General features: G+C 40.7%; 1 protein-coding gene across 1 annotated transcript in view; it reads right to left on the reverse strand.

Annotated features, from left to right (window-relative positions):
• LOC133976594 (dedicator of cytokinesis protein 3-like) overlaps nt 1-21,539 on the reverse strand; it is a 162,181-nt gene that overhangs the window by 116,633 nt on the left and 24,009 nt on the right. The window contains 1 exon segment of the mRNA XM_062414844.1: nt 2,118-2,173. Within this exon segment, the coding sequence (XP_062270828.1) occupies nt 2,118-2,173 (56 nt within the window).

A 21,539-nucleotide genomic window follows, 5' to 3' on the forward strand; every position in this document is an offset into this window, starting at 1 on the left:
GCCTTTTGATAGAATGCAGTTTTAAGTTACTTCTGCGTTGGCCTCATTTCAGAGGACCAGAACCCCCCGCCTGATATCAACTATCACATTGTCCATCAAGGTTTGCTTACATCGCCTTCAGATTTCTAACATGTTTTTAAGTGAGACTGTACTTTTTTAGACTTAACATCCCAACAAGCCACGCGGAATCTAAAAGCTTTGCATTATGTTAGTGCTGTTTGAACAAGTCTCTGCTATTTTGCAATCAGTGTGAAACAGATTGTATCCAGACAGCGGAAAGTTATTTATATTTCTCGCCCAATCCCTTTCTTTGGTTCCCCCTTCTGTCATTTACTTGTTTTATAACTTTATTTAAGTTTAGTTTAATTCAGTCTTTTTGTAAACTTTTTGGAACGAATTGCCTCTGCACATTAGACAGGCCTCCTCTATATCTCATTTTAAAACTCTTCTTAAAACCTCTTTTCTTTGGCTTTTGACACCATGTAGAGTGTTGATTTTATGTGTATACATGCATATTTTTTATCTTGTGCGGGTAGTGTATTTATTTATTTTATTATATTTTATTTTATTTTATTGCTTTCATCTTTCTATTGTCTACTTCATCTTTTTATTGTGCTCCTATTGTGTTATCTATTTATTGTGTTTTATCTTGTTGTGCAGCACTTTGGAAACCTTGTGTTTGTTAAATCGTGCTATATAAATAAAGTGGATTGGATTGGATAAATGTATGCAACTTAAATACAAATGTAAATAAATCTAGTAAAATGTTTTCTTCTTTCTTTTTTCTTTAGAAACAGTGACAAACCCCCAAAAAAGGCAGTTTCTGACTAAAAGGTCTCGGATAAAGTATTAGCTTATAACACACATTTAAAGTAATGCACATATATTAATAACAATGAAAATATACATATACATATTTCTTTATATATATGCATGGCTATATATCCCAACAAGTACTGTTCATATATAGAATTATATTCATGCCTCAGTTTTATATTTATTGATAATCTTAAACTAGACTCGAGGACAACAGGATGTTTAAAAAGTGAACTAGTGGCCGCTCACTTCGTCTCGATTTAAAAAGAGACAATGCCGACATCTGTGTGTGGCGCATGCAGAAAATTATTATTATATACCGTAAAAAGAAAAAGAAAAGGGGATGAAAAAAAAGACGGAGGAGAAATGCATGTTGGAGAAGGTAAAGAGAGAATAAGAGGGTGTTAGCGTAATAGCTTTGAAAAGAGGAAGGAAGTAAGGAGAGAAGGAAGGGAGGAAGGAAAGGAGGAAGGAAGGAAGGAAGGGTAAGGAGGGAGGGAGGGAGGAAAAGAGGAAGGAAGTAAGGAGAGAAGGAAAGGAGGAAGGAAGGAAGGAAGGGTAAGGAGGGAGGGAGGAAAGAGGAAGGAAGTAAGGAGAGAAGGAAGGGAGGAAAGACAGGAGGAAGGAAAGAAGGGTAAGGAGGGAGGGAGGGAGGGAGGGAGGAAAAGAGAAAGGAAGTAAGGAGAGAAGGAAGGGAGGAAGGAAAGGAGGAAGGACGGAAGGGTAAGGAGGGAGGGAAGGAGGAAAAGAGGAAGGAAGTAAGGAGAGAAGGAAGGGAGGAAGGAAAGGAGGAAGGAAGGAAGGAAGGAAGGAAGAAAGGAAGGAAGGAAGGGTAAGGAGGGAGGGAGGGAGGGAGGGAGGAAAAGAGGAAGGAAGTAAGGAGAGAAGGGAGGAAGGAAGGAAGGAAAGAAGGAAGGAAGGAAGGAAGGGTAAGGAGGGAGGGAGGGAGGAAAAGAGGAAGGAAGTAAGGAGAGAAGGAAGGAAGGAAGGAAGGAAGGAAGGAAGGAAGGAAGGAAGGAAGGAAGGAAGGAAAGAAAGAAGTATGGAAGGAGGAGGGAGCAAAGAAAGATGGAGGAGAAATGCATGTTGGAGTAGGTAAAGAGAGAATAAGAGGGTGTTAGCGTAATAGCTTTGCCGCCATTATACGAGTCATTGCTTCAGGCTCCTTAAAAAGCAAAGGACAGCTGTGTGCGTACTGAAGTATAACGCTGTAATAAACGAGGCTGTTACATTAATCTAGATTCTGGCCTCAGAGCTCATGCAGACAGAACGGGCTAGTCTTAGAGGTTCGGTAAACTTACCCTCGGCTTGTGACGATGGCTTTCTTCAAGTGGACGTAGCTGGCCGGGAAAACTCCCTGCAGAGACGGAGACAGAGACGGAGACAGAACACGACAATTAGACAGATGATTAGAGCTTAAAAGAGTCCGTTGTATAACTTTATTAATGAGGAGATCCTGTATGTGGACACGTGCACCATTAATGTCGTCCTCCCGGGTCAAATTGATCCCGTCTGTTTTGACTGTTCCTTCGTTCCTTCCTCCCTTCCTCTTTTTTAATTTTTCCTTCGTTCTTCCCCTCCTTCCCTCTTTCTTTGCTCCCTCCTCCTTCCATACTTTCCTTCTTCCTCGCTTCCTTCCTCCCTTCTTTCCTTCCTCCCACTTTTCCTTCCTTCCTCCTCCCTTCCCCCCCTTTCCTTTCTTCTTCCTCCCTTCCTTCCTCCCTCTTTTCCTTCCTTCTTCCTAACTTCCTTCCTTTTTCCCTCTTTTCCTTCCTTTTTCCTTTCTTCCATCCTTCCTTCCTCCCTCCCTCCCTCCCTTCCTTCCTTCCTTCCTTGACTCGAGGGTTAATGTTTAACTGAATAAGACATCAGCTCCAGGAGGACAGACAGGCAGCGCTGGTACTTTAACCAGCGGATCACTAAACACATTAATATTCATCCTCTGGGAAATATACATCTCACATTTACTGTGAATCCTTCTGATATTTGTTTCGACCAAAGAGGAAGTAAAGCTTATCGTGCATGTATGTGATTGAATGTGCAGTAAGTGTAAAGGTTATTCATCCTCCAGTAGCTGCTAACCTGTAACAGCAGCTGACAGAACAAGCAGGATGTATGTAGAGTATAAAGACGAGCTGCTCTGCTACAACACATGCTTCGTGTCTCAGAGGTGCGCTGCTCAATTATTCATGGAGGATACTGTGAAGGTTAGACTGGAAGCTGCTCGTACGTACAGTAACCCGTCACACCGCTCACACCGCTCACACATGTACACACGTTTTACCTTCAGATGCCATTCAGCTTCTGAGAATGTAATTCATTTTAAAACAAGGATTTAACCCTCCTGATGTCCTCAGGTCAAGGAAGGAAGGAAGGAAGGGAGGAAGGGTAAGGAAGGATGGAAGAGAGGAAAAAGGAAGGAAAGGAGGGAGGAAGGAAGGAAGGAGGGAGGAAGGAAGGAAAGGAAGGAAGGAAGGTAGGAGAAAGGGAGGGAGGGAGGGAGGAAAGAAGGAACGAGGGAGGGAGGGAGAAAATAAAAGAGGAAGGGAGGAAGGAAGGAAGGGAAAAAGGAAGGAAGGAAAGGAAGGAGGGAGGGGGAAGGGGGATGAAGGAAGGAAAGGAAGGAGGGAGGTAGGAAAGAAGGAAGGGAAGAAGGAAGGAAGGAAGGAGGGAGGGAAGGGAGGAAGGAAGGAAGGAAGGAAGGAAGGAAGGAAGGAAGGAAGGAAGGAGGGAGGGAGGGAGGGAGGAAGGAAGGAGGGAGGGAGGAAGCAGAGGAAGGGAGGAAAGAGAGAAGGAGGGCGGAAGGGCAGACAGACAGAAGGAAGGAAGGAAGGAAGGAAGGAAGGGAGGAAAGAAGGAACAGTGAAAACACACGGGGTCAATTTGACCCGAGAGGACGACACGAAGGTTAAAACAAGGATTTAAAGTGACGATCCGCATGACTTCACATAGTTTTCTTCTGTATTCATAAAAACGACGTAGAAGCTAATCATCATTATTTCATGTCATCAATCAGGAAAACTGCTGCAAAACACACATTTACTACAGAGGTTCAGCTTCACTATTATAACTTTACTATAAATCGTTTTACACTGTTTTTACTCGATTCATTATGCAAACTCTTCAGTGCAGTGAGAGAGTGAGATCATTGTGCTGTAGGTGGATGAGTCTCTGCACTGTGACCCTGTGCAGAGTTAAACTAATGCTGATTTTCTCCTCTGAGGCTTTATGTATATATATTTGTTTGCAGAGTTTTAAACAGTAAATTCAGTGTTACTCGTTTTTCTAGTTCATAGTTCATGAGATGCTGGTTCTTATCATTTCTCAGCTATGTTTCTTTCAAATTAGATCATTTTTCAAACATACACGACTGTATGCGAGGCCCAGATTTCAACCCCAGCTCGTCTCTTTCACCATCCAACTGTAGTAAGCATCAATATTTGCAGTGCTGGATATTTATAGATATCTGAAGTTAAACTGGATGCTCCTATTAATTCTGCTGTACTCTGTGGAAGTAATTATGTATTTTGTGTTTGTGAACTCAAGAGATTGGGGGAACATTTTATGTAAATAGCGACTAAAAGATTGAAAGATATGTTGAATGAACAAAGTGCTGCAGCAGCCTGCTGAGAGAAAGCTCCACACTGAAGGGATTTCATTCATATTCTACAACATGTTTCAGTGAGGAGAAGAAGAAGAAGAGCGGAGAGCAGAAAAGGGAGTGAGTCTATTTTAGACGTGTGCGTGTCTATGTGTGCTTGCCGGCCGTTCATTCATGTATGAAAATATACTGTACACGCTTTGTATATGTGTGTGTCCTACTAATGTGTTCCTTCACTTGACAGCCAGCCTGCATGCTGGAGCAGAGGATCTACGTACAGTATTAGCTTGCATGCCTGTACGTGTAAGTGTGTGTGTGTGCGTGTGCAGATGTATGTCATATCTCTGCTTGCAGCCTGCGGTGGTTAGTAAAGAAAGCCACCCTGTGCCATCATGCATAATAACCAGGCTGTCTATGAGCAACAGTTCAGCTGCTTCTCTTGTCAGCAGATGTGTATTCAGCTCAAATGAATTACCCTCCGAGGGATTAATAAAGTTGTCTTGAATCTTGAAGCTACGCCTATCCAAAAACCTTTTAGGGTCAAACATTGCGTAATAATAAAACACAGGAGAGCACCTTCCACTGTTATAGTGTGAATGTATTTTTGGGCGAGACAAAGGGAGTGTTGGGGAGAGAGAGAGTGAGGGAGAGGCCGATGCAGACGGGAAGAAAAGAGAACAATAGCACTAAGGAGGAATAGAGTAGCTGTGGTTAGCCATGCGTTTGACAGCAGTGGTTCAGAGGAGTCGGCCTGCCTGCAGGGAGTTCGCTCAATTACCTGTCTGCCCAGAGCCGTGAACACAGACAGAAACGTCCTGTTCATCGTCATACCGGCCTCACAGATGAGCTCCGTGGCCGTCCCTTTAAAACACTCTGATTCTGTACTTTTCTGTGTTTATTTGATGTAAGAACAAACAAACCATTCTACTGTTTTAAAGCATGAGACGGTGTTTCTATGTCCTCCTTTACCTCCGTGTCTGCAAGATATGTTGGTTTAAGTTTGGTTTAATGATGAATAATAATGATTAACAGTACCGTATTTTTCGGGGTATAAGGCGCACTTAAAATCATTTAATTTTCTCAAAAATCGACAGTGCGCCTTATGTATTAATTCTGGTTGTGCTTACTGACCTCGAACCGATTTTATGTGGTACACGGCGCTCAAAAATCTGTCAAAATGTTTTAGTACGACTTTGGTAAGCTACGGAGCCGCACCGCTTGATGGATTACTGGAGCATTACGGCTACCGTAGTCAGGAGCCTAGCGGAGTAATACGTACTGTGCTTCAACATACCGGTAATATTACGGTGTTTGTGTATAAGGACCCCAAAATCATCACTGAACAGCTAAGTACCTGTAACAGCAACGAGACTGACTCGGATAATGACGAGACGGATCCGGGCATTCTTGATGCCGAAATCGCCCAACTGTTAAATTCAGACACTGAAGATGAAGAATTTGAGTGAATGTGAGTGTATTATTTTGTATTTTATGTGTTACAACTGAACAATGTTGAGAGTTATTGTGAATGAGTTGAATAAAGTTCGACTTATCTGAGACACGTTTTGTTTCGCTTAATGTGTCTTATAGTCCGGTGCACTTTATAGCCCAAAAAATACGGTATGTAAAGTATAGTGTGAGCCAACTACACCAGCTAATAGCTAAATCTACCATAAATCATCTCTTGTCATTGTGAGATTAATGTTTTTGTGCATGATTCTTGTTTAATAAAGACTAAAGATCAGTAAAGTACTTACACATTAATAAAACAGTAACAATAATAGAATATACTATAATGAGACTCTCACAGGAGCCTTTCTTCTGTATAATGAATACCTTTAGTTTAGTTTTGATTCATTCATTCATAAATACTTCTGCACTTTAGTAAGTTATATTCTGGATTTGGGCCAAAAGTAAAAGGTCTGAATACATCTGTGATAACTCATGACTCTCAATGTGATTAAAAAGGCCGTTTCCCAGAGTGGAAAAGTTCTGGTTCACCAAGTTTGGTTTATAACATTTTAGTCTAATCTTTACTGTTTAGTTCTTTTTCATCAGTTTTCTCCTTTTTATTTTATTTATTTATATTTTAAGTATTATTTTGTTTTTTCAATAGTTTACAAACCTGGCAGCCAATGATGATACACAAACACTCACTGTACATTACAATTAACCCTCCTGTTGTCCACGAGTCAAGGAAGGAAGGGAAGAAGGGAGGAAGGAAGGAAGGAAAGGAGGGAGCAAGGAAGAAGGAAGGAAAGGAAGGAGGGAAGAAGGAAGGAAAGGAAGGAGGGAAGAAGGAAGAAGGAAGGAAAAGAGGGAGGGAGGAAGGGAGGAAGGAAGAATGAAGGAAGGAAGGAAAGGAGGAGGGAAAGAAGGAGGGAAGAAGGAAGGGAGAAAAGGAAAGAAGGAAGGGAGGAAGGAAAGGAGGGAGGAAGGAAGGAAGGGAGGAAGAAGGAAGGAAAGGAGGGAGGGAGGGAGGAAGGGAGGAAGGGAGGAAGGAAGAAGGAAGAGAAGGAAGGAGGGAAGGGAGGAAGAAAAGGAGGGAAGGAAGGACGGACAAAAGAAAGAGAGAAGGAGGGAGGGAGGGAGGGAGGGAGGAAGGGAGGAAGGAAATGAAGGAATGGAGGAAATAGAGAGGAAGGAAAGAAAGAGAGAAGGAAGGAGGGAGGAAGGACAGAAGGAAGGAAGAAAGGGGGAGGGAGGAAGGAAAGGAGGAAAGAAGGAACAGTCAAAACAGACGGGGTCAATTTGACCCAGGAGGACGACATGAAGGTTAAGATTTTAAAAAAATACAACGGGTAAGTAGAACAATAGAGAGAAAGAAAAAGTAAGTAAATAAAATAAATGAAGAGCTGTGTTTGCTTGAGATACAGCGGGAGGGTTAAAGAGACTCAGTCAGTCAAAGGTTTTCAATATTTTATAAGAAAATAAAAAGTATCTTATTCCTTAATGAATAAGTTATGTTTCCAGAGTTTTGTGACTGTTCACTTCTGAGAGTCACCATCCAGCTGGCAATGCGAGATCTGACTTCCATTTCATTACAACACATTTTCTGGCAGTGGCAAGTAGGATTTCTGTAAGCTTGATAGAACGACTATGTGTAAGATTAGAATTTGAGAGGTTGCCCAAAAGGCATATCTCGGGATCCACTGGGGAAAATAACTCCATGAATTGCGGATAAAGCATCACAGATCCCCTGCCAAGAACCTTGTAGCTTACTACGCTGCCAAGAGGAATGAAGCAAAGTGGCCTCTACTCGACCTCATCTAAAACAAAGAGGTGAGAGACTGGTATTAAAGTCATGTCGCTGGGAATGGGTGAGATAAATCTGATTTTAAAAAAAAACTGAATTAACCTTTATCTTGAATTTAGTCTGCAGATAACACCATAGCTACAGAAGCATCTACACAGTTCTGGATCAATCTCTAAACCTAAAACCCTATTCAAACGTCTTTGGGGTTCGGGGATTGATGGAAAAGGTAACTTCATAAACCACATGGCGCTTTTCCACTACACCGTTCCTGCACGACTCAACTCGATTTGGGTTTTTTTTTGCGTCTCCATCAGGGATAGTACCTGGTACCTGGTACTTTTTTAGTATCTGCTCTGCCGAGGTTCCAAGCGAGCCGAGCCAGCGTTACAGCGATTAGTTTCTCTTCTCTTGCTTTGTGTGAGACAGAAAGCCTCATACAGCAGCAAGTACACCATCGCCTCCATGTCCTCCATTGTTTATGTGTTTGTGTCGCGTATAAAACAAAGTCACGGCAGTTTCGCGGAGCCGTGCTATGACGACCCCGCTCACGTTGAGTAGGTACTATAGTAATGGAAAAGGTCTGTCCTCAAACCGTGCCGAGTCGAGTTGCGCTAGAACTGTATAGTGGAAAAGCGCCATTAGAGATGGTCCTAACCATTGGTTGACTGTTGGTTGAAAGTTACACCCATATAACAATGATCCAAGACTCAAAGTTTATATTTTGGTACAAGACAGAGTTAAGCAATCCTTTAAAAAAACTCTGTCTGACTGTTAGCCAGTCAAAGGATTTTCATCTTCGACGGATAAAGTGATTCTGTTATTTATCAGAGTGGATAATACCTTTTTTTTAAAAAATGTTTTAGGTTATTAGAAGAAAAACCTGCTAATTAAAATCCAGTTTGCTCAGAACTGAGAAGACGGTGAAGAAATGTCTGCGACCTCTTGGAAATAATTTGGGTTTCTAGTTTATAATTAGTATTCAAAATGGAAATTGGCCTTGTTTTGTGAATAACTGATATAATTGCCTAAAGGAATGAAATGGTGAAATTATCCTTCTTCCTTAGCTCATTTAAAGACTTCCATTAAGACTGGCATGAGGATATCCTTAAATTCCTCATATCATTTAACGGGGGAAAACAATTCAATACCATGGGGTCAAGAGCCTTCAGCCGATCTGCCCCCCACCTTTGGAACTCTCTCCCACCAGACTTTCGCACTTCTGACTCTGTTTCCACCTTTAAATCCCGCCTGAAAACGCACCTATTCAGAGTGGCATTCTCTGTCTCACACTAACTATGCAATCATGTTCTTGTTTATTTATTGTACTGATGCACTTTGTAGTCACATTCATATTTATTCTTTATCTTTACACTAAATGTAACCTGATTTATATTGTTTGATTTACTGTTGTTGTGTTTTATGTGCCTTGTAAGGTGTCCTTGAGTGCTTTGAAAGGCGCCTTTAAATAACATGCATTATTATTATTATTATCATTGTTAGTATTATTTTATGTTATTTACTTAATATTTTTATCCACATTGGTCTAATATGTCTGACAACCATAGACTGTATATAAGAAATGGACGTAACATCCGTGACGTCACCCATTGGTTTGTGGACTGCTGCTCGGAAGCCAATAATAGTCTGAGCAGCGCCATCTTGAAAATGTCAGGTGCATGCCGGGAAAAATAAAAACAGGGATTCTACTTATATGGGCATCAGGAGGAGCATGAGGCGCCCTCCTGAACCTGTGAACCAATCAACCTGTCAATCACGACGTAGCCACGCCCTAATGCATACCCTGCTCTATCGTCACATATAAAATCAGGGAGGCCAAAATGTCCCAAATGAACATCATACTGCATTGAAGAAGGCTTTAAACTAGCGATTGAGACCATAAACACATTTTGAAAACGTTTACTGAGGTTAGAAATCAAGTGAGAAGTTGGTGAATTCTCCATTGACTTGTATAGAGACGGAAGTCCTTTTGACACCAAAACGGTCGCCCCCTGGTGGCCTTTTGATAGAATGCAGTTTTAAGTTACTTCCGCGTTGGCCTCATTTCAGAGGACCGGAACTCCCCGCCTGGTGAAAACACGTGTTTAACAATGAGAGCGTCGATCAGACTTAATACATTCATACATTAAATAAATAACTGGTGTGAAGCCAGGAGACACCTGCTGACTCTGAAACTGGTAAAATGTGATTTTTAGACGACAACTGGAGAACACAGATCATTGACTTTTATCACCTTTATACAGGACAGTACACACCACGACTATTAGTACTAGCTGTCTCACTTCTTCACTGGAGCTCTTAGATGCCGCCATGTGTGGCAGAAATTTGAGAGCAAAGCGTCTGTTTACATACCGAAGCACACGATCGTCTAACTGTTCATGCTGCAGTGGAAACACACAGAGTTTCTGCAGGATTCACCACTTTAAATATAAGACTTTAAGACCTTTTTGATACAGACAGAATGCATTTTAATACCTGTTTTATGATGTAGCTAAAAAGACAGAAAACCAGTCACCAGGACAATAAGACCTACAATTAGCCTTTTTATTAAATGCATGTGTTAATTGGCATTTATATCATGTTTTTGTCACTATTCTCCAGCTGTTTATATCAATAGTCCCTAGTTATATAATCAATTATTATGACTTGGACCAGGATAAGCTGCAGAAAATGGATTGATGGATTAACACATTAAAAATGATAAATTAATTTCCATTTATGTAAAAAACCAAGGCTTGCCCATTATGAGACGATGAGCTTCTTGTAGCAGTGACAGTGTTTGCTGCAGGTCTGATGTCGCTGAATGAAACTCTACAAAAAAAGGATTAAACAGCTTCCTGCAGCACAATCCACTGTCGTAATGATCTCACTTATAGCTCATAGCTGCAGGACGTCTCCGCAAAAGCAATCACATACAAAGCATTTTATTACATTACTGCCTATTGTACGGCAGGCAAGAGAGATATTTAAGAATTTTATAAGCTAAATTTAAGATTTTACTACCTTCAAAAGGCTTCTTTTCTTTTTTAGGAGACTAAATTCAATGCTTTTCAAGAGCTGCAGATACCCTGAAATTAACACAGAGCAGCGTTACTGTGACAATAAAGACATCAGACATAGCGCAGGTTGTTTGAAACATGCACACACACACACACACACACACACACACACACACACACACACACACACAGCACATCTTGTTCCTGTCTCTGCCTAGTTAGCTGTGGCAATGGATGGTTGTTAACAGGTCAGTGCATTCAGAACACCTCGGGCTCTTCCCTGATGCTACCTGGTTTAAACTGTGTGTGTGTGTGTGTGTGTGTGTGTGTGTGTGTGTGTGTGTGTGTGTGTGTGTGTGTGTGTGTGTGTGTGTGTGTGTGTGTGTGTGTGTGTGCGTGCGTGCGTGACAGGCAGGAGGTCATCAGAGTGCTGTGTTGTTCCCAATTAAGCTGATGGTGTTGAAGCACTGGTTCGCTTAAAAAGGTCAGCTTGTTACAGGAAAAAAAAAAAAAAGAGAGAAAAGACATGAAAATAAACTAATGTACAGATAGAAATAGAGAGAAAGACATGGAATCATAATAAAGGAAACGGAAGCACAAAGACGAGTGACCAAGAGAGAAATGGGAAGAAGAGAAAAGAGGAACACAGCGGCAGTAAAAATGTCATCCGCCCATAAAATAACACCGCTTCCCTCTGGACCAGTCAGCCGCAGATACTGTCTGTCACCTTGTTCTGACCCGTGTTTTAAGTGCCTTCCAGGGGCCGATCACTGTGACGTGTCTGAGACATGATGTATCTTAACAAAGACGGTAAGAGGAAACAAAGAAACAAGGAGAGCTTAAACGCTGAATATTACAGACAGACACATTTTATAATAGAGAGAAACTGACGGAGGGAGACTTGTGCAGATAGATGGTTATAATACACAGACGCAAAATTGCACATCCATGTCCTTTCCTCTCCATCTCCAGCAGATGTTTGCTGTTTATCAACCAACCATAACAGCCAATTGTTTGTGACCCACAATTGTTTTTGGAAGACGAATCCAAGCAAATCCAAATAATGGTTTATTATCCACCTAAATACCCCGAGCACCGCTGAGTCCGATAGGCTCTATTGTGTATAAATGTGCATCTGTTTTATGACAGAAACATTGGCTCGTATATCACGCGATGTCAGACTGTGTAAAGAGATGGCTGAAGGCTCTCGTGTCCAGGATTGTTACGGTGCTCAGGTGTTTCTCTGGATGTGACACAGTTCATTTCATGGATTGTTAGCTGTGTGTGATTTAGCCTGTGCGTGAGCGCCTCCGTATCACTGGGTCATTTTAAATTAAGGGGGACGTCAAACTCAAAGAGAGGCTTCGTGATAAAGTTTGACATGTGCACGCTGACAGAAGCAATCCTCCGAATTAAACCACGCAACACGCTGCTGGCCCGTTAACTGCTGAACGACACACAGACGGGTTTTCTGTCAGCTGGACATCATCATTTTGTCTGAATTCTGAAAAAACGTCCGGATGACAGATTCCAGTACCGGACCTTCTAGCTTCAATGTTGATTTTCAATGTGCTTCTCTCTCCTATCCTTCCTCTCTCTCCTCTCCTTCCTCTCTCTCCTATCCTTCCTCTCTCTCCTCTCCTTCCTCTCTCTCCTCTCTGCCCCAACCGGTCGAGGCAGATGTTCTCCCACTTTGAGCCTGGTTCTGGTTCTGAGGTTTCTTCCTGTTAAAAGGGAGTTTTTTCTTGCCATTGTCGCTAAGTGCTGCTCATGTGGGAATGTTGGGTCTCTTTAAAATTAAAACCTGAAGAGTTCGGTTTAGAACCTGCTCTATGTGTAAAGTGCCTTGAGATGACTTTGTTGTGATTTGACGCTATACAAATAAAGATTGATTGATTGAAAACTAAAACCGTTATAAAAAAAACCCACTTAGTCAGGCTTATGGCCATGGTTTGGGTTAAAATAACCTTTGTTGTCATGGTTACAACAACAGTCACATGGTTACGGTTAGATGACGAATGTGGTTATATTGTGTGATATTTGTTGACCCCTCCATCCACTTTGACCTCCTCTCTATGTGGATTTAATCGCTACCTTTGCTCCCATCATAATTACTATAATCCTTCACAGGTATCAGTCACTTGGATGTAAGCTTGACGTCATTTTGGGGCTTTTATTTAAACCACAAATCATGTTGTTTGGCAGTTTCCTCCGGCAAAGTGAAGGTAAAGTGATTTATTTTAGTTAATATTCCTCTAGTTCTTTATGTTATATTTAGGAAGGAAAAACAAGTCCACTGACAATCATGGACCTCACTCCTTTAGCACTATCTATCTATCTATCTATCTATCTATCTATCTATCTATCTATCTATCTATCTATCTATCGATCTATCTATCTATCCATCCATCTATCCATCTATCCATCTATCCATCTACTGTATCTATCTATCTATCTATCTATCTATCTATCTATCTATCTATCTATCTATCTATCTATCTATCTAACTATCTATCTATCTATCTATCTATCTATCTATCTATCTATCTATCTATCTATCTATCTATCTATCTATCTATCTATCTATCTATCTATCTACTGTATCTATCTATCTATCTATCTATCTATCTATCTATCTACTGTATCTATCTATCTATCTATCTATCTATCTATCTATCTATCTATCCATCGCTCTATCCATCGCTCTATCTACTCTATCTATCTATCTATCTATCTATCTATCTATCTATCTATCTATCTATCTATCTATCTATCTATCTATCTATCTATCTATCTATATATCTATCTATCTATCTATCTATCTATCCATCGCTCTATCTACTGTATCTATCTATCTATCTATCTATCTATCTATCTATCTATCTATCTATCTATCTATCTATCTATCTATCTATCTATCTATCTATCTATCTATCTATCTATCTATCCATCCATCCATCCATCCATTCATCCATCCATCCATCCATCCATCCATCTATCTAGCTATTCACTTTTGTTTATCTTAAAACACCTGGTATAATATAGAAAATGTTTAATGCATTTACATGACAGTATGTATGTAGTATGTGTAGATGGAGCAGGACACACACATGCAAACAGTCCACATTCAGATATATTATACAGCTGTTTCTCCACTGATATGAACTGTGGATGAGGTCAGCTACTGCAGAGAGTCCATCATGCAGCTTTTGTCTCTGTTAGTGAGACATGAAGCAGACAGCAGCTCCTTCTCTAAAGTTTAATGTGGGTATTCCTTTTCACTGCTGCTGTAAATTATTCAGCATCTCACCATCTGTACCAGTCAGTCCATCTGCTTTAATGGATCATCTGACTCCTCTAACCGCCATGACAAAACAGTTTGGACCTCTCCTTTTCTGCTTAATGTTTAAACAGTTTCATATCAAACAAATTACAAATATTCAATGTTTCTCATCAGACTCACATCCTGTGAAAACAAATCAACTAAAGCAACTGACAGTAAAAGCTTTTATAAGAAAGTTCTTTTATAATATAAAAACCAAGCCTGTCTTCTTCTTCTTCAGTGTCTGTTTGTATTTTAATTTAACCCTCCTGTTGTCCTCAGGTCAAGGAAGGAAGGAAAAAAGTAAGGAGGGAATGAGGAAGGAAGGAATGAGGAAGGAAGGAAGGAAGGAAGGAAGGAAGGAAGGAAGGAAGGAATGAGGAAGGAAGGAAAGGAGTAAGGAAGGAGGGAGGGAGGAAGGAAAGGATGAAGGAGGGAAGGAAGGAAGGAAGTGAGAAAAGAAGTATGGAAGGAGGGGAAGAACGAAGGAAAAATTAAAGAAAGAGGGAGGAAGGAAAGAAGGAAAGAAGGAACAATCAAAAGAGATGGGGTCACTTTGACCCGGGAGGACGACAGGAGGGTTAAACACCCTGATGAAGGCTTCCAGCTGCTGCCAGCTGTGTAATATTAAATACTTTTATTATTAAAGTCAACACTCAGAGTGTCTTGGATTTTTTTCCTCTGGTTTTCTGTCATCGTGGCTCCACTGAATGTGATCTTTAGAAAAAACACTTTTACTTTTTCCTCACTAAGCAAAGGTGCACTCAAGATCTTTTTTCTCTCTATTGCACTTTTCTCTCTCTCTTCTTCTTCATTTTATATTGTACAGAGGTGGCACTTCCATCCTGCAAGAAATTATTTGGTGCATTATCACGAGTATTCTTATCAGGATAAAAAAAAGCTTTTGAAAAAACAACAAAGACAATAAATTCCTCTAAAGATACTAAACTAATGAAACTATAGTTAAAAGGTTTTAATAGGATGAGGAAATTCTTAACTCAAGATCATCCACTACAGGAAAACCAAAATAAGGAACTGAAATTGATTTGATGGAGAAAATACGCAATAAATGAAGAAATCCATTGTCGTCTTCATGGATTACAGCAGTGTTCACAGATCATCGAATCAACACTGATGACTTGCTGATGCTTACTTTTTTTTGCGTTGCCGCTCCTCCCACCCATGTTTTCACTTTGCTGGACTATTAAATACTTGATGCTTTTCAGGATCTCACTGTTGACCAGTGGTGAAAAGAGATTCATTATTTCACTTTGTGATTTTGGGCGCAGAAACAAACAAAAATGCTGAAATATAATTTATTCCAAATCTGAGAAAAAGCTGTTTTGTGGTTAGTTCTGAGATGCAAATTGAGGAGATTTGGCATTTCTATAATTGTTGGAAGAGCCGACCAGTGATTCTTCTCCTTTCATTATAACTTGAAACATGAAGTTTGTAATAACACAAGTTGTTGCCAAAGAGCTGTTGGAAGTGAAGGTTGAATCGGGTCTGATCATTTGTGCAGGCAGGAGGAAGCAGTGTTGAGTTTATATGGATGTAAGTAAAACTATAAATGCTACAAAATTACATATAAGAGACATAAAGGAGAGTAGAGTTAGTTTGTCACCATTTTACAGGTGGGGAGTTCTGGTCCTCTGAAATGAGGCCAACGCGGAAGTAACTTTAAACTGCATTCTATCAAAAGGCCACCAGGGGGCGACCGTTTTGGTGTCAAAAGGACTTCCGTCTCTATACAAGTCAATGGAGAATTCACCAACTTCTCACTTGATTTCTAACCTCAGTAAACATTTTCAAAATGTGTTTATGGTCTCAATCGCTAGTTTAAAGCCTTCTTCAATGCAGTATGATGTTCATTTGGGACATTTCGGCCTCCCTGATTTTATATGTGACGATAAAGCAGGGTATGCATTAGGGCGTGGCTACGTCATGATTGACAGGTTGATTGGTTCACAGGTTCAGGAGGGCGCCTCATGCTCCTCCTGATGCCCATATAAGTAGAATACTTGTTTTTATTTTTACCCAGCATGCACCGGAAATTTTCAAGATGGCGCTGCTCAGATCCGAAACTATTCGCTTCCAAGCAGCAGTCCACAAACCAATGGGTGACGTCACGGATGTTACGTCCATTTTATATAGAGTCTATGCCATTTTCTAAGTGATCCTTAATATGTATAAATGTACAAAAGTTATGTAAAATTGCACAAAAAGCACCAGGTCTGAAAAATGCTGCCTACAGTGTGAGTGTGAGTCTCCGCTTAACAACTGGAGATTTACTGTAACTGTATAACAGACAGTCAAGTCAAACACATATGAGGAGTGTTTCACTGAAATCTGGCTTTCACCAAGCAGCAGAAGTCACATCAAATCTCCACAAGATTATACATCTAAAAAAAGATGGTTTCAGTTTCAGTTTCAGGACAGGGACAGATTTGACATAAATGCTTCTTTAATTGACACGGTGTCTTCAGGAAACCACAACGCTGAGAAAAAGAAAAAAAAACCTTGCTGAAATATTCCAGATTAGTCACAGTGTTAACGTCCAGTCTTAAACCAGACAGGTAGAACTGGGTTTGAGAACTCATGGTGCTGGAAATTAACTCAAGAACTCAAATAAACACAAGATGCTTTGAAAGGGTTTGCCTATAATCTTAACCTTCATGTCGTCCTCCCGGGTCAAATTAACCCCGTCTGTTTTGATTGTTCCTTCTTTCCTCCCTTCCTTCCGTCTGTCCTTCTTCCCTCCCTCCTTCTCTCTTTCTTTCCTTCCTCTCTCTTTCCTCCCTTCCTTCTGTCCTTCCTTCCTCCCTCCCTCCTTCTTTCTTTCCTCCCTCCCTCCTTCCTTCCTTCCTCTCCCCTTTCTTTCCTTCTTTCCTTTCCTTCCTCTCTTCCTTCTTTCCTCCCCCCTAGCTTCCTTCCTTCCTTCCTTCCACCATTCCTCTTTTCCTTTCCCCCTCCCTCCTTCTGTCTTTCTTTCTTTCCTCCCTCCCTCCTTTCCTTCCTTCTTCCTCCCTTCCTTCCTTTTTCCTCCCTTCCTTCCTCTCTCTTTTCCTTCCTTCTTCCTCCCTTCCTTCCATCCACCCTCCCTCCCTTCCTTCCTTCTTCCTCCCTTCCTTCCTTGACTCGAGGACAACAGGAGGGTTAAAAGTGTGACGATGGAATTGGAAACATAGTTTTAGTTCAGTAATGTTGGCTTTGAAAGGAACAGGAAGTTACAGTACAGCATTCAGTGAGAGAGTCCTCGCTGATCCCTGCTTATAAAGACAGTGGGCGGTGAACACTAAGTCATGGTAGAGAATCAAGACCATATCATATTAAAAAAACACTTTAGTTTGAAGCACTTATGAACTAAATTAAAATCAGCAGACTTCAATCAAGCACTGCACAAAAGTTCAAGTCGGAGCTTAAAGCATTAGAAGGCTGCGTCGTGCTTAATGTGTTGTTGGTTTGCCCTTTTTTTGGCTCATTTAGCACACTCGTCTCAACATGACCACTTAGCATCAGCGAGTGAAACAGATCTCCCAGCTCATCAGTGGTGAACACACATGGAGGTCGGCGTGTTAAGTGCTACTGAGTAAATGTTTTTTCAATATAAAAATAATACTCTTATTCCTCTCCTATTTTTTTCAGATTCATTAGTTTTTCGGGGTCAGGTCTTTTACCCCCTTCTTTACCTTAACAACCTCAAATTCTGCAATGCTTCCCTGTATAATGTAAACAACTGTATAAGGTGTGGCCTCTCAGCTATAGCGCGTGTGATGCATGGATGTATTATATAAGTTGATAAGGCACTGCTGCTCAGTTTATCAGCCAATGTCCCCAGTGGTCACTTGTGGTATTGCAGTTAAATCCCCATAGACACGTCAAACACAAACTGCAGACTGGATCATTTATGACTCTTTATGTTGTAAATTTTTGATCCATGGAGGTTTTATATGTGTAAAACTTTCCTAAGGCTGAGAAAAGAGATGTTTTAAATCTGTGACAATGTAAAGTCTGTGGGCCGAGTGAAAAATTGTCGGCAGGACCAGAAGAAGAAACACTACTGAGCGTTTTCAGTGGGTTGATTAACATGGAAGCAAACCTGAAAGCTAGAAACTTTTTTGGTGTATGTGCCAGCCGAGCAATTCTTATAGGACTGAATGGACGCCATTATTGGTCCGGTTACCAGCTCTTATAATACATACATACATGCACAGTGAAGAATAGTGAAGGATAATGCCTCTGCATTGCTACAGTGCTGGTCTTTGTTGAAGACAGAAGATAAATCTCTTGTTTATGTCTAAAAGGCTTGCTAACTTTACCATCTACATCACAGCCGGGAGCCAGGCTGCGTTAGCTCTGAAACAGAGGTCTCCAACCATGATTCAGCACTGTAGTTCTTACAAAGTAACGTTACGAAAGCTTTACAAAACTAATAAGTAATAATCAGAGAACAGCAGTTATTAAAATATGAACTCTCCTGGTTAAAGTCTGTTAAAGTTTGATCATGATCTTTGTTGTGATTGGTCACACATTCACTAATCTGCTTTTATACAGTACCGAGCAATATCCTTCTTTTCGCTGATGATGTCTTATTGTTCACACGAGAAATCCGAAGTTCAAAGCCATTTTTTTCTACAGTATCAGCACACATGTACTTAACTGTTTATAAAATGTAGTATTGTTTTATTCTACCTAACACAAGTGATGACAAAAAGTTTACTATTAAAATGTCCATTCCTCCTCCTCTTGTTGTATTTCATCACAATCATACAGTACATTGTCTCTTTGAGTCTCCTGCTCTACTTTTCACTCCTGAACAGTAATTATAATCTTTTGTTCCTTTATCGCACCTGCTGATGATGAGCTTGTGATAAACTGTCATTCATTGTTTTCTCTGTAGTTATGACACAAGCAAAAAAGAGCAGCTCAGTTCTTCCATTGTCTTCAAGGAAATGCATCTTCTATACCTAACCCTAATCTACTGTATTCTTTCCTTTCTTCTGAGCTCCTCGGTTGTATTCTGCCCTGTTCATTGTCCTCGTTGGAAGCATGAAAAAGGGCGTTGTGTAAGTCCCACATACAGCTCCATGTAGCATCATAATGTACTGCGGCCTATAATTTCATACAGCAGCTCTGACTTTGCGAGGATGATAAAATAACAGTGATTACATCACAACTGCAGAACTTTCTCTCCTTTGTTGTTTGATTCTTCAACAATGAGTCTGAGGTGGGGACATTTCTACTACGATGACATTGTGCTATTAGCTTCATAAAGGCAATGAGAGCCATAATAAACATATTCTGTTCTCCTCTTCAGTTTTAACTTCCTCTCTAACTCTTTATGTAAGGCTGCAGGTATTAAAGCTAAAGTGCTGCTCATGGCTGATATTTTTGGATGACTGTTCACATCCAGTCATAGTTCATAGTGACATGAACTGACAACATTGTCCAAAAGAAGCAAATGCTCTATGTAACCATAAAAAACATCAGTTTTGTACCTGCATCTCTCCTGCTGGTGTTCAGTACTGTTTAGTTACAGTTTGAGCCTGACATAAAATCTCTATGAAAACAAAGGCTCAGCCGAGCTATTTACAGAGCCAGAATTTACACTTCCAATCACCAGGATGACATGATTCTTGATTGGACTTCCCTCCTCGCTACACAGACATGCACTGCGTCTGAAATCGCATACCCTATATGTGTACTATCCTTCAACATACTCTTGTGTGAATAAACAGTAGTATGTACCTTTTAAGAATGCACTGAGCTGAGAATATCATTGCCCATTGGAGATACATAATGGTACCGAAGGCCAACCATAGTGTCTGAAAAAGTGAAACCTTACTTGGATTGAAGCATTACTGATATTACACCAGAGCTGCCAATTTGTCTGTTATGTTGTTGTTGTCACGACTACATTGTGGGATATTTGCCCTGGTGTGCTGTTTAACGCTTTGTATTGATGAAGAGTTTTTGATAGCACACAAGAGATTATGTTTAATGTATAAAAATCTAAACAGAAAAACAAGTGTAAAACCTGTTGTCTGTGTGTGTGTGTGTGTGTGTGTGTGTGTGTGTGTGTGTGTGTGTGTGTGTGTGTGTGTGTGTGTGTGTGAGTTTCCTGCTGATTTCTTTTTTTTAAACTGACTGAAATTTTAACGCCGGTCTTGAAAGTTGAGCAACATACGCAGCTAAAATATCAAAAAAAGAACCCAAACATCTTAAAAAATGTAAACCCATATTTGCATACTTTTTAATTTATAGTGTTTATATTATATCTGACACGCAGACAGACGGGGGTCCCTCTTTAATGTTTGCCGGTACACACTGAGAAACCAGACGAGCTCTCTGAAACTCATCCACTGAAGTTTATTCACATTACTGGACTTGAATTTAAAATGATAAATGATTTTGCTTTGATAGTCACCAGTTGTGCTTCAGAGCTTAAAAAATGAATTATGCAATCTAAACATTTAAGGTCATTCTTAATGTCTAACTGCAACAAATTAAGTCTAAAAATCCTGATTTGGACATGAATCTTAATTATTTAGTGAATGAAATGCAATGATGTCAGATTTTGGATTTTTTTTTGCAGAAAGCAGCAAAAGGAGCAGAATGTGAGAGCAGAGAGCCAAACTGTGCTGATCCATGTTTAAATGGACTGATGACCGTGACTAATGCGCAGCAGGCCTGATCCCAAAGGTCCCACTGATCGCGTGTGTGTTCTCTGCCCAACGCGCCGACACCTGATTGGTCAACTCTCTGCTGGAAGGTGACTGGACAGGAAGTGGCTGCGGCTGAACAGAGCCGAGCACACATATGCACAGACACATACACGGATGGCATTTAGGCAGAATGTCAGTGGGAAAAAAGGCTGTGTTTGTGTGTGTGTGTGTGTGTGTGTGTGTGTGTGTGTGTGTGTGTGTGTGTGTGTGTGTTTACACCTGGCTCAGGGCAGATGGCAGACACTCACTCAGTTTGGCAGGATAGATCAACAGTCACCTCACACACACAAACTAACGCCCTTCACTGCCCTGCTGTGAGAGGTGCATAGGTGACAAACACACACACACGCACACACGCACGCACACACGCACGCACACACGCACACACACACACACACACACACACACACACACACAGGTTGAAGATTATAATGATTTTTACACTTTTCCCCTGATTAACTCGTCAAAACTCAAAACCAAATCTCCCTAAACACCAAGTGTATTTTCCTACAACACGCACATGAAAGCCTGCCGAAATACACAAACACACACACACACACACACACACACACACACACACACACACACACACACACACACACACACACACACACATTGTCTTCAGGGTCTCCTCTCTATCTGGACAGACGGCCCTGCTGCTGCTGCTGTTGCTATTATTGTAAAGACAAACTCATGCATTAAATGTAAAGGTCACGGCGGAGGGATACCAAAACATCTATGAGGATCTTTGTTTGTTGAACTTTACCAGTTTACAGATTATAAATGTCAGTGGATCTTTGCT

This window comes from Scomber scombrus, chromosome 3, assembly GCF_963691925.1.
Source record: "Scomber scombrus chromosome 3, fScoSco1.1, whole genome shotgun sequence".
Lineage (NCBI taxonomy): Eukaryota > Metazoa > Chordata > Actinopteri > Scombriformes > Scombridae > Scomber > Scomber scombrus.